Source organism: Rhagoletis pomonella, unplaced genomic scaffold (assembly GCF_013731165.1).
Source record: "Rhagoletis pomonella isolate Grant_MI unplaced genomic scaffold, Rhpom_1.0 Rhpom_scaffold_00004, whole genome shotgun sequence".
NCBI classification, from domain to species: domain Eukaryota; kingdom Metazoa; phylum Arthropoda; class Insecta; order Diptera; family Tephritidae; genus Rhagoletis; species Rhagoletis pomonella.
Window position 1 is genome coordinate 14,741,948 of NW_023458558.1, and position 13,661 is coordinate 14,755,608.

The window sequence follows — 13,661 nt, forward strand, 5'->3', positions numbered from 1 at the left end:
TGCTGATTCTAGTGACGACTCTGCGCACATTATTTAATTTCGCAACAACTCCATTACTGAGGCCAATGCTAACGGATCTTTGAAATGAATAGTTGTGAATCTCGGGTTGAGTAAAGTTGTTAGCAAAAATAATGTTTAGACAACTACAGAACTCATTTTTTTTAATTTTACGATTATTTTACAATTAATCGATTAATGAAACAAATCTACGATACAAGTAAATCGTAAATTGGACGGAAATAATCGATTTACTTAATCATATGATTAATCGCTGCAATCTCTGCCAATGTTTATACTTAGCATTGCTAATGAATCGTGCTAATGACTAGCGTAAAAGTTAACTACGAAGCCTTTAAATTTATTCAATCAGTTCTATTGCAGGCAGTGGTTTTATTAGGCGAAAGTTCCCATAAATAAATCATACATAGAGCTCCTACACTATACGAATTTTGGATACAAAATCGTCTGGCTTCAGCTATAGTACCTACCTAAATAAAAGGCATTTATTCTCCCAATTTTTACAAATTATTTAAACATGTGAGTATAATGAACGTATGTACATCCATATGTATAAGTTATTTGTCCTTCTCCGAACTTTGATCCACTTTAAAGTTTTGGTCCAAAGTTTATTGCATTCATATTTATGTGCATAGCTTCTGTAGCAGTATGACTTTAAACAATAAATTTTTAAATAAAAGACACTACCGATTTCAAAGTTATCCGTTAACATACATAAATATGCATGTAAGTAAATGCTAATGTAAATAAATCTTCCGATGATTGATAACCTTTATATTTTTTGCGAAGTCGGTTAAAACAAGCATGAATTCTCCTTGCTTCTATACATATGTAAGTTAGATTTGCACTCTGGTGATTAGATAAATCTTGTTATCAAGATAATCACTCTACTAACCAATTTCATTTATATACATACATACATATCGGTCATATCTATAGCACGCCATTTCAAAGTGATATTGTGTGCCACTTATGTTTATTTATTTATTTTTACGAATTTCAACTAAAATATAGTTCATTCTCAGACAAACCCCATACATATAAACCCATATAGACATATGTATACCGTTTTGCAGTATCACCGACGAAATTTTAATTTTTTTAAGGTCCTTACGTTATCTGATTATACCACAATATAACTAGCCAGGACTATTACGGTGATACGATGGGTTGGCTTTCCTTTATGGCCGTTCGTTAAAGGGGCGGTGGGCGAAAGGTAAGTGGGCGTGGCACCTCTAATCCACCTTTTTGGAGAGGGAATGAACCGCCATTGACAAAAATTCAACCCACGACCACCTAGGTCCCCTATGGTTCCCTAAGGACCCCTTAGAAAAATTGCCAAAAATCACAATTTTCATTTGCGTTTATTCGCTTGAAAAATGTTAAATATTCATTTGCACAATACATTTTCATTTACAAGACATTTTTATAAAACACCCAGTAACCTAAATAGACATCACTGGGGCGGCAGTTCCAGGTTCACCACACAGAAAGTGAATTCTAGTTACCTCATTCTTTCCCAAGGTTACATCACTGGGGCGGTAGCCCCAGTTAGGTCACACAGAAAGGAGAATTCTACGTAGTAAGGGTTATAATCCCTAAGCGCGGCCGAAAGCCGCCTACGCATAAAGGAATTCTACGCAAAAATACTGAGGATGCAAGTAAAAATAGCGATTTTTGGCCATTTTTCTAAGGGGTCCGTAGGGAACCATACGGGGCCTAGGTGGTCGGGGGTTTCATTTTTGCCAATGGCGGTTCATGCCCTCTCCAAAAAGGTCGGTGGGAGGTGCCACGCCCACTCCCCCTTCGCCCACCGCACCTTTAACGAACGGCCGTAATGGAAAGTTTCCCCGATACGATTGTTTCTGATATATTCAAGACACTGAAATTACATATTTCGATGTAATGTTTAATACATATTGTCTTTGTCCATTTAACTGCATGCCTTTTAAGTAACTTGAAAGTGGAAATTACTTTGGGACGCATGGGCCTCATGACTTTCAGAGAAGTCAATATTTTCCATTTCAATTATATTTTGATAATATCGTTGTTTCTTTTGGTAAAAATATATATATTTTGCTGTTCAACATTGATGTGAAATAAAATTTATTATTTATTGTAAGTATGCAAGCCGAGAACTACAATTATCAACTTATTGAGTACTAGTCTTCTTCTTCTTTAAAAAACAAAAGGGGCAAACGTTCGGTTATATGTGGAATGGATTTTCGCGCAAAATACCTTTCAGCGTTGTAAGTCTTCGGCCGTGCTTAGAAAGAATAACTCTTATCAGTCCGATTCCGGCTACGCTGACCCCAGTATCATTTGCAAATAAGTCCATATTTCAAACCGGATTTATTAATAAATTTGTATTCGAAAGTTTGAAATCTTTATTTAGCGTTTAATCGTTTGACCATACGCGTAAGTTAAAATTAATTGATTCGGGTTACGCGTTTGAAAACAATAACATTAAATTTTTAATATTTTTATTGAGCTTTGTACCACGATTGTTTATGCTATGTACACCCCGTAAACTCTTGTTGCTAATTCATTTTCCTTATTCAACCACCTACTATAAAGTGCAGCTGATTTGCCGCTATTTAAACTCGACAGCGTGGTTGTTGTTGTCAGTTCTATTTAAATATCCATTTGCTTATTTGCTTTATTGTATAGTTTTGAAGGCACGCTCTTCCTAAACTATGCATTTCTCAATGTTATTGTGGCTTATTAACATTTATTATTTTGAATATTTTTATTGAGCTTTGTACCACGGTTGTTTATGTTCCATTCTTTGTAAGTCCTATGTCTTACTACGTTTCAACTACACATGCGAAATTTTAAACGAACCAGAGCATAAATACGGGTTTTTAAAATATCTCGACCCAGACGCCATTGTCATTTTTGGCAAAAATGTTTCTGCTTACATAACCAATAAACATAAAACAGCAGCCAAATCGGCCTATAAATAAGTTAGATACACTTAGGTCTCTTCTTATGCGGATTTGAATTTATGCGGTGTTTCAAACCATTTTTTCGCTGTAGCGGTTTTGATTTTTTGTTTCTTATTACTTTTTACAGTGTAAGAGACAATGCTTCTGATAAATAATTTGTCTTTGTATTCTTACATAATTCGTGTATTTATTGTGGTATTTTTTTTTTGCGTTCGAGTAAAATACAGACAAAATTTTATTTAAGTTCAGTTTTACATGGATTAATAAGTGTTGAAGTGAAGAAATATTTTTTTTTTGCTTAATCACCTCACTGATTTTTTATGCGGTTTTTTGTAATTTTTTATATGGAGTATCTGGGAGCATCCCCGGTTTTTGTATGTAAGCTTTTTATGCGGATTTTTTCATGCGGCTTTCTGTGGAACGTATATATACATATGTATATATGTACATATGTTTATATACGTGAATACATACCTATGTATGTATATATCCGCTCAACTAATTAGCAACGACATCCGGATCTCTTTTAACATTTCGTTTCCATGTATTTACTATGGGCGGATGAAAAATTTTCGTTGAGAATAAAGTAATACGGGCATGTGCTGCAAATCGTACGATTTCAAATCGATGCGATTTGCAAAATATTTTCTTTATAATTAATGCAAGTAATAAATATTTCAAATAAAAACTGATAGAAACTCCAAAAGGACGTCATATTATTCGATTTAGAAGCAATTTTTTTCCGTTTTGTTAAGAATTCTCCAAATTAAACTTTGGAAATCGCATCGATTTCAAATCGTACGATTTGCAGCACATCCCCGATTATAATAATTATTGAGCTATGGGTTAAAAATATGTATGTATATATGTATGTACGTCTATAAAATATCTTTATATTTTTATTTGAAGACTTACATTATGGCTACTTTGCTTGCTGGAAATATCGTCTACGGAGGACCAATTACCTGCACTGAAACACATTCGTACAAATCTTTAGGCCATTTTGTGCTCGAGAAATATAAGAGTTTTGGTAATCAAACGGTTATAATTGATGCAGTTACTGGGCAGGAGTATACAGCTAAATATATGTATGACTCTATTGTTCGTATGGCCTATGTGTTACAACATTTGGGCGTAAAAAATGGAGATGTTGTGGGATTATCGAGTGAAAATAACGTTCGTTTTGCCATTACCTTATTTGCTTCATTCGTGGTGAATGCTACAGTGGCGCCCTTAAACGTAACCTACACGGAGCGTAAGTTTAATAAATTATGGTTCCCACGTATGAATATTTATGTGCACTCTAAAGACATACATATGTATGTATGTGCATACTTACCGATAAATACAAAACTATTTTTTTTTTTTTTAAACGCAGGTGAAGTACATCACGCCATCAATCTATCTAAGCCAAAGGTTATATTTGTTTCAAATTTAACGGCAGATCTCATAGCAAAGGTGGCAAAAAAGAACAGCTTCGTAAAAACAGTTATTACATTTGGTACTCGTAGTTCAGATGATAAAATTTTAAATTTCGATGACCTTATGAACAGCAAGGAAATTATATCAGACGAGTACTTTGAAACGCCTGTCGCAAACAAAGAGGATGATGTTGCGTTGATAGTATGTTCTTCAGGTACTACTGGACTCCCAAAAGGCGTGCAACTAACACAGTACAACATTCTTACCACACTTGATGCACAGTTGTAAGTATACACATAATAGTTTGCTATATTACATATCACAGATTTAGTAAAAGAATATCGCAACTCTAAAAAAAATTTATCTGAGCTATATATTATATAATGAACACATTAAACGCGTCTCTTGAAAAACCATTTTTTTCGAGCTGTGACAGTCTTTCAGAAGATGGGTTTAATAATTGCTCGTAATTGTTTGCTATTAAAATGCAGTGAGTCAACCGCTATTCCTATGGGCGAGACCACATTACTAACAGTGATTCCTTGGTTTCACGCATTTGGTTGTCTTACACTAATTACAACATCGGTTTTGAGAGCAACTCTAGTGTATCTGCCGAAATTTGAGGAAAATCTTTTTCTCGGAGCAATTGAGGTGAATAATGTGTTCCAAATGCAGGGCAATACATACATATACAAGTAATATTTTTACAAATTTTTGTTTAGAAATATCGCATATTGATGGCATTCATGGTGCCGCCATTAATGGTCTTCTTAGCAAAACACCCACTTGTGGATAAATACGATCTATCATCGTTGATGATTTTGGTTTGTGGCGCGGCACCACTTAGCAAGGAAACTGAGGATCAGATAAAAAAGCGGTTTGTTTGAAATTTCCAAATGTATAATTTCCCTCTAGGAAAATATGAAAGTTTCCATTTGGCATTAATTTAGAAACATTTCTCTTCGTTGCTTATGTAAACGATGTGAAAACATTGTTTCGACTCCCCTTCTTAAGCAAAGCTTGAGGAAGTTCACTGAAGATTATTTTTGGAAAAAAGTTTCCCCATACATTCCATGGACATGTGGAGAAAGTTTACCCCTGCAGTCCATGAACAACGAGGAGTAAAGTTTCCCACTAAGGACATCGGATGTTAAAAACGAAATTAACTGTCCAACAAAAGGGAATGTTTCCATGCTTATTTGGAAACTGTAAAGCATACATTGCGGAATGTTTCTCTTTCCTAGAGGGACCATAGCGAGTACATATGTATGTATATACATAATAATTTTTTTTTATCCTCCCTAGCATTGGCATACCCGTTATTCGACAGGGATATGGACTGAGCGAGTCGACTCTAAGTTTGTTGGTTCAAAACGATATTGCCTGCAAGCCGGGCAGTGTGGGTGGTCTTAAAACGGGCCTTTATGCCAAAGTTATCGATCCGGAAACAGGAAGAACACTTGGTCCTAATCAACGTGGGGAATTGTGCTTTAAGGGCGGTTGCATTATGAAGGGCTATATTGGTGATCCAAAGTCTACGCAGTCAGTGATAAAAGATGGTTGGCTGCATACGGGTGACATCGGTTATTTCGATGATGATTTTGAATTTTTCATTGTGGATCGAATTAAGGAGTTAATTAAGTACAAAGGCTTCCAAGTACCTCCAGCTGAAATTGAGGCTGTGCTCTTGGCACATCCGAAAATTAAGGATGCGGCTGTTATTGGAAAACCAGATGAAGAAGCTGGCGAATTAGCAATGGCATTTGTTGTAAAACAGCCTAATGTGGAACTAAGTGAAGATGAAGTGATAACATTTGTAGCAGATCGTGCGTCACCAGCGAAACGTTTACGTGGTGGTGTAATTTTTGTGGATGATATTCCGAAAAACCCCAGTGGCAAAATATTGCGCCGAGTGTTAAGAGATATTTTGAAGAAGCGGCTATCAAAACTATAAATTAGCAATGTATAAAGATTCCGCAAATTCCATCGTCAGTATGACAAGATTTTAGAAAGTTAACATTTATGAGCGATTTACTTTAATAGTGTCATAACCATGTTAAAAACGTTAATAATTAATTAATAATTAATTTTAGTGTCGTGTTTTTGAAAGAAAAACTCTCGCTCACTCTAATTTTATCAATGACACTCGCACCATATTTCTAAAAACCAAAACAGTGATATACCTTTTCCAAATTTCTTTGCAAGTTTTAAGAAAATTTTTAGTAGTGAAATTTTTACTCTTTAAATTTGAAGAAAGGTTTGTTCTTCATTCGCTAACAAGAAGCAATCGATCAATAACCGCGAAAGATAAGTAAGCGCCAAATGTTTTGATTTGGCGTCTTTTTATCAAAATTATATATTTTTTCCACAAACAAATATTTTCTTCATATCCTTAAAAAAAACAATAGAAAAATAGCTCACAGTGGACCTGGACCATCCATTCTCAAGTTATACGCGGTCTGACGTACCCAACTTTGGTTGTACATACAAATATTTATTTTTAATAACAATCAGAGGTTATATTCGTAAAGTAAATAAGCTGGTTTAATTAAATAATTAAAGTAAATACTATCTGTTATGAACAACTCTTTGTGGAACTTCGTTACTTTTTGAAAGGTGATTAAATTCTTTCCATTCTCCTCCTGCTTCCAAAAAACATACCATTGAAATTGGAAGGAGGCAAAAAATAATTGATATAGTAAGTCGATGGCGGAGTGGAAGATCGACCTATCTCGGCAGCCAGTTCGAAAACGCTCTATCTCAAAAAACTTTTCAAGAACGCCCTACTTCAGAATTTAATTGAAAAACACCCTATCTCAAAATTCGGTTCAAAAACGCCCTATCTCACTTCGAAATGTATTGAAAATATGCTGATATAGGGCGTTTTTGAATCGACAGCTGAGATAGGGAGTTTTTGAAACGAGTTCTGAAATAGGACGTTCTTGAAAAATTGTTTGAGGTAGAGCGTTTTCGAACAGGCTGCCGAGGTAGGTCGATCTTCCACTCCGCCATCGAAGTGTTTATCCATGAACCAAAAAGACAAGATTACGCGGGCTGGAGACTAGCCCGTTATAATCGCATTTATGAAAAAAGTTGAGCGACTTTGACATTAGCCGTTTATTTACATTTCTTCGTTGTTTACAATTTGGTGGTGGCTTTTTACTGCAATTTTCTTCATTTTCACTTGTGACAACGTGTGTACACATAAGATAAAGAATAATTTAACACAACGGCATGATTTATAGAAGAATTTGCATAATAAAAATGATTTTTCATGCGTTCAACAATTTCGCGGTTTTCTCCGTTCTCTTCATTGTTTACTTCTTACAACAAAGATGGCGTCGAGATTTCGGCAGCTAGAAAATAACTTTTTTCGTTTTTTCCTTACCGCGTGATCTTGTGTCTTTCGTTCATGGTGTTTATCGTGCTTGTGCTTGTGTGAATGTGTTTTGTACATAGGTAAATTTATATTCTTTTTTGATGTTAGTTTTGTTGTTGCCATTGTTTGGACTAAAAATTTGGTTTTTTGCGTTCCTTTACTTTTTCCTGTTATTCTCTTTTAGTGAGCGCATTTAGCTTACGCTCTGGCATTTTGACACTTTTCAGATTTTAGTCCAAAAAGAAAAGGAATGAACCTAGTTTAAATTTTGAAATTAGTTAATTTTTCTGACAAGCGATATACAAGATCAGCATTAACATCATCGAAGACAGTTAAGTCAAAAAGCATAGAGAGACGGCAACGTTGATCCGGATTATCGACGCGTGTTTTTAGTGTTAGTTGTCTTTGACATTTTTAGTAAAATTAAACTCTAAAATTTTAAATTAACTAAAATAAAATAAAAAATGTGAAATAAAATAAAATAAACGAAAATAAAATAAAGTTAAATTAAATATATTAATCAAATAAAACTAAAAAATTTAAGTAACAATAAAAACTAATTTTTTTTTTTTGGAATTTTTTGGGGATCGAACCTGGGACCTGCAGGCTTGTAGTACGCAGCCCTCATCACTCTACTACCGCGGATGAAGTAATTAACTGCTGTGTTTGCGTATTTGTTTACTCAGAGAGCGTAGAACACGAAGAAAATTTAACACTAGCATTGACATCCACCTTGTCGTCGGAAATGCAGTCACCGCATTAATTCAAATAAGTTCTTATTCAATTTCAATTGGATTCCTATTTGAATTAGTATGGTAACTGCATTAACGATAAAAAGGTATGTGCCCATGCTTGCTTTGCTCTTTCTCTGTGTTCTACGCTCTCTAAGTTTCGGTCAGTGTTGTCATGGAATATTCTCTTGATCCTAGTTAAGTTTTCGTAATTAAATCTAGGACTTAATCCGGATCAAATGCAGTTAATTCCCGAGGCAATTCCGAATTAACGAGTTGATCCGGATCGATGCTGCCGTCAGTTTATGCTTTAAGTTGCATTTTTATATAGGAATCTAATTTTTGTGAAAACTGTAGATAGATCGTATTGAAATAAGCCCTCAATATACTCCCATAGTAAAAATGAATACATATTTTGTTCAAGTGAGATACTAGTAATCGATACAGCTATGAAATGTTTACACAACATAGAAGAAGAGGTAGCTGTAATTTCTGCATACTCGAACTCAAAATTTATAAATTTGGCATAATGACACTATTGAAGTAAGTGAGCGATATATTTACATACATATGTACATATCCGACACCAAAAATACAAAAAGGCGTAACAAACATTGTCACTGAAATGGAAAAAGTCGTGACTAATAATTTTTTTTCATTATATCTAAAGAAAAAGTGAATTTTGAATTTTATAAGTTACGACTTATTGTATTTCAGCGAAAATTTATGTTACGTCTTTTTGCATTTCAGGTGACGATATGTATCTATAAAAACATACATATATTTTGTAGTGGATTACAATATTAATTATCTATTACCGAAAGATTGTGGGCTTAAGTTCTATTGTTTATACAATTTTTACCAAATATAAAATAAAGCCTTTTAAATTCCATATAGTTTACACTTTACAAGGCTAACTTTTCATTTCAAAGAGCGTTGGAAATCCCGTCACGAAGAAGCCGTTAAATACACTCCGATTATTTGAAAATAATTGCTACCGGCAGTAATGTCTTTGCTGCAGTTCTGTTGTAATGGACCACGAGTTATACTGCAAAATGCGGTTTAACAATATCTGTGCTTTACCTCTGGGAATTATTAACAACGACGCATCTGTTGAATACCAAAATCCTGCTGGATATACTGAACACCGTGCGAAAGTCAATTTTGAATACAAAAAAAAAATTAATATATTCGCAAAACTATGGGTCAAATACAGAAAAACTGCGTTCTTAGTTTTCTTCTCTTACGTCAGATTTTTTATTAAAAGGACTTTAAAATTTCAAAGAGCATTTAATACCCGGCACAAGTATTAAATATGGTTTTTTCGCCTTTCCGAAAACTACCGCCACATGGTAAGCAGGGGTGGTTTTACCCCTATTTCAAACATCTTCGATACAAGCGACTTTAAATATCGAAATATCGGAGTCTTAAGCATTTCTGAAATTTACCGTTCTATATAAAGTGGGCGTAATTTTAAACCGATTTCAATAATTTTCAACATTTTGCTTGTGTGCAGTAAGCACAATATACATACCGAGTTTGGTACAAATTTATCGAACGGTCGCCGAGATACACATATGTGGTCATAAGTGGGCGGTGCCACGCCCATTTTTTCGAAATTTTATCATAAGCGTACTTTTAGCTAAAGAATTGTTGCAAACATCAATTTTTAATAAATCAGCTTCAGTATTTACTGATTTAACGAAGATTTCGTTCGTTCCTTAAAATTGCAGTTATTTGGGATGTGGGCGTGGTTATTGTCCAAATTGTAAAAATTTTCAACCGTTTGGTATGCTTTACCAAGGCCAACAACTGTGCCAAATTTGGAAGGAATTAGTGTAGCGGCTACGAAGATATATACATGTAATCATAAGTGGACGTGGCTAAGTATGCCCCTTTTCCAGAAATAATGTTCTTGTTTTTCGTCTAAAAATCATTGCAAATATCAATTTTGAGTGAATAAGCTTCAGTAGTTACTAAAATATCGCAGTTTTCGAATTTCGGAAAACTACCGTTATATGGGAAGTGGGATGGTTATTGTCCGATTTTGCCCATCTTCAATACCATCTGTCCTACTCCTAAAATAAGTACACGTACCAAGTTTCGTTAAGATATCTAAATTTTTACTCGAGCTATCGTGTGCACAGACGGACAGACGGACGGACATACAGTCGCCGCTTAATCGATTTCTTTTTTCGTTCTTGATCATATATGCGTACACTTCTTTATATCTATCTCGATTCGTTTTGGCTGTTACAAACAACCGTTATGTGAACAAAATTATAATAGACAAGTGCACTCGTGTATAAAAATTTATACATATTTAAAAATTCCTTTGGCCTTTCCGTTTACTGACAGCACTTTACGCACTTTTGTCATAATGTGGCATAAAATAGTCTCCATTTATTGTAGTTTTTTTTCGCAATCCCAACAAACCGCGGCGGAGGCAGTGTTTGGACGCCCTGACCAGGGATCTTCTTCCAGCGACTACCTGCCATGCTTGAACTCTCGGTTTCAAGTTTGATGGTGGCAAATGAACGTCCAGACTCCCCATATGCTGTGCACATCTCTTCAATTATTTCCCAGCTCTGTACTCAAATTTCGTACAATGCGCGGACGACTCGCACATGATGAGATTTGCGGCTAATAACCTGGGACGGAAAATAATCATTATTTTTTTAGTTTTAACCGAAAAAATCATCGGAGACAATTTTAACTATAGCCACGTATTTGTATTCGTACGTCTTACTGTAATTTACAATTGAGGGATTCACAACGGTGTAGTAATTGTCGTATTGTTGTATGTCGTAAACTTTAAAAGCTTAAATAAATGTTTAGAGAACCTGAAACCAAAAACAACTATTTTTTAACACTGCGAAAATTCATAATATGACCTTGATGGTACTTTGCGAACCCCCGTAATATATTTTTTAGGGTTTTAAAGCTGACGACATACAACACTTACCACAAATGATTTTTATATTTCGAGTTTACTCAATAAAGATTAAATATATTATTAAATATTTGAATTTTATTTTTTGGCTCAAAGGAAATTCTATTTGTATTACTTTTTTGATCAACAATAATGATTTTTTTTTTCCTTTAAGAATAATGATTATTCGAAAAACTCCAAAACTATATCAGCGTAATTTCCGACGTATCCCTTTAAGAAGAAGCGACACTCCAATAAAAGGAATAAGCTCAAAAATCTTCAGGTCAAAATTTCCGTTGGTTGCGTCTGTATGGCATTTTTAATTTTATAAATGATCATTATTTTTAAGTGGAAAAATAAAACTTAATAATAATTACATATTATGTCAGCGAAAAAATAAAAGCCATAAAATAATCATTATTTTTGATCGAAAAAAGAAAACCCAATATTGGGGCGTATATCATTTTCTATACAAAAAATTCAAATTTTCGATTCGTACGAAAACCAGAAAATGCCTCAATAATTCTTATTTTTAAGCGAAAAAATACAAATCATAAAATAATGATTAAATGCTGATTTAAATTATTATTTATTTTCACAAGAAAAAATGGCAAAGTAAGACAACATTATCAACTTTTATTAAATATGGATACAATTCTGTGAATGAGGGATTGTTTTTTCGTTTTATTTTTAGGTTTAAACAATATTTTGACAATTTGGAAGAACAGGGATTACATGCTGCCCAAGGTGTTGGTTTATTAAGACACAGGTAGACAGGTTTTCAAAGTAAATTTTCTGAGGATTATTGAAAGTTCAGCTGAATATTTCGAAAAATTCGTTTCAAAACTGTTTTCTCCTTAATGAACTACAAACGTATGCACGTATTCACAAAATGCGCACTATCATACATTTCTATTTATATATGTACCTATGTATATATCTACATATATGTACCTATGTACATATCTACATATATGTACCTATGTACATATCTACATAGATGTACATATGTACATATAAAGATGTGCATATAAAGGTATTTCTGTGTACATACATATATTATTGACTCTTTAAGTTTACATATATTAACACCTTTTGTTTATTTCATCTGATAAAACCATTACATTTATAACAATCACGTGACTCAGGTGTGTACCCATACATTTTTCATCAAGCTGTTGTTCAGGAGTCGCAACTATGTAAATACCTTAATAGTTAGATTAAATAAAAATTTAAGACTATGAAAATAATTTCAAAATATTGCATTTTCAAGTAAATATTATTTCGGGAAAAATAAAGTAGAAAAGGTTTTTTTTTGGTGGAACTATGTCGGATCATCCAACATCCCCGTTGTAATAGTACCAGCTAAATCTCGTCCAAGGCGCATTTGACTCTGGCTCGTGAGAAGATACTTCTTGCAAGGCTCCAGTCTAATGTAGTAGGTTTAAACTTTCGTGTTGCCATCTTTATAGTCCGCGTGGATATTAGGAAACATGTCCTTTCTACCGCTATCTGTGTATATACCGTCTGGTAGCTTAATTTCTGGTTGAGTGTCCACCATTTCCTTTGTTAGGGCTTCATGAAGTTTCGTCGCTACAGTAGTAAATGTTAAGTTTCCCCAGAAGCTTCTAAAGATTTCCCTCTTCGCCTTCGTTATCTTTTTATTGTGTGTTGTAAGACTAGCTTTATTATTTTTTCGCATTTGAATATTACAATACTTGTTTTTTTTTTGCCAAATGGAACATAGTTCCCTTAAAACAATTTGCGAGTGCTCAGAATTGATGAGTCTAAAATGAGTCCTTGTTTCGTCAAAAATATGATTCTGAGACCAGTCAACCAGACTGACTCATTTCGGACCAAGATAAAAACATGACAAGGTAAATACATTCTCTCAATTCGTCGGCCATGATTTTTTACCCATTATACAAATATAGCAAGGCAAAACCATTGAGAGGCAGCCTGACGTTTGCCAGCTAAAATAATCTGTATTACCCTGAGTTTCGCCTGAAAAAAAGTTCACCCCAAAATTTGTTATCCGCTCATAGTAAAACCATGGAAACCAAAAGTGAAAAGTGAACCGTTTCGTTAAAAATGAATCTCATGATAAGGCTAAATATAAAAGTTCAAAGTTCAAAATTCAAACTCACACACACATTCTCATTTTTAATAGCAAACAACAATAATTGTGAACAATTTCTTTTTTTTATTTTCAATTTTATCAGGTCGATTCT

At 34.0% G+C, this 13,661-nt stretch overlaps 1 protein-coding gene across 2 annotated transcripts; it reads left to right on the top strand.

Annotated features, from left to right (window-relative positions):
* Window positions 1-182: 182 nt before the first annotated feature.
* On the top strand, window positions 183-6,790 carry LOC118737085 (4-coumarate--CoA ligase 1). 2 transcript variants are annotated; one of them, XM_036467350.1, is made up of 6 exons: window positions 183-537; window positions 3,876-4,221; window positions 4,345-4,672; window positions 4,880-5,039; window positions 5,111-5,265; window positions 5,694-6,342. In XM_036467350.1, the coding sequence occupies exons 2-6, from the start codon at window positions 3,885-3,887 to the stop codon at window positions 6,340-6,342; spliced, it is 1,629 nt and encodes a 542-aa protein (XP_036323243.1). In that variant the 5' UTR covers window positions 183-537; window positions 3,876-3,884. The 2 variants fall into 2 exon arrangements, with proteins under 2 accessions (XP_036323243.1, XP_036323244.1); XM_036467351.1 differs by lacking the exon at window positions 183-537 and having other exon boundaries at window positions 3,885-4,221; window positions 5,694-6,790.
* Window positions 6,791-13,661: the final 6,871 nt, after the last annotated feature.

Excerpts from the sequence above, each read along its gene's own strand:
- LOC118737085 (XM_036467350.1), top strand. The coding sequence starts at position 3,885 with ATGGCTACTTTGCTTGCTGGAAATATCGTCTACGGAGGACCAATTACC. Across the intron at positions 4,222-4,344 it reads AAACGTAACCTACACGGAGC|GTGAAGTACATCACGCCATC; the intron begins GTAAGTTTAATA and ends TTTTAAACGCAG. Across the intron at positions 5,266-5,693 it reads GAGGATCAGATAAAAAAGCG|CATTGGCATACCCGTTATTC; the intron begins GTTTGTTTGAAA and ends TATCCTCCCTAG.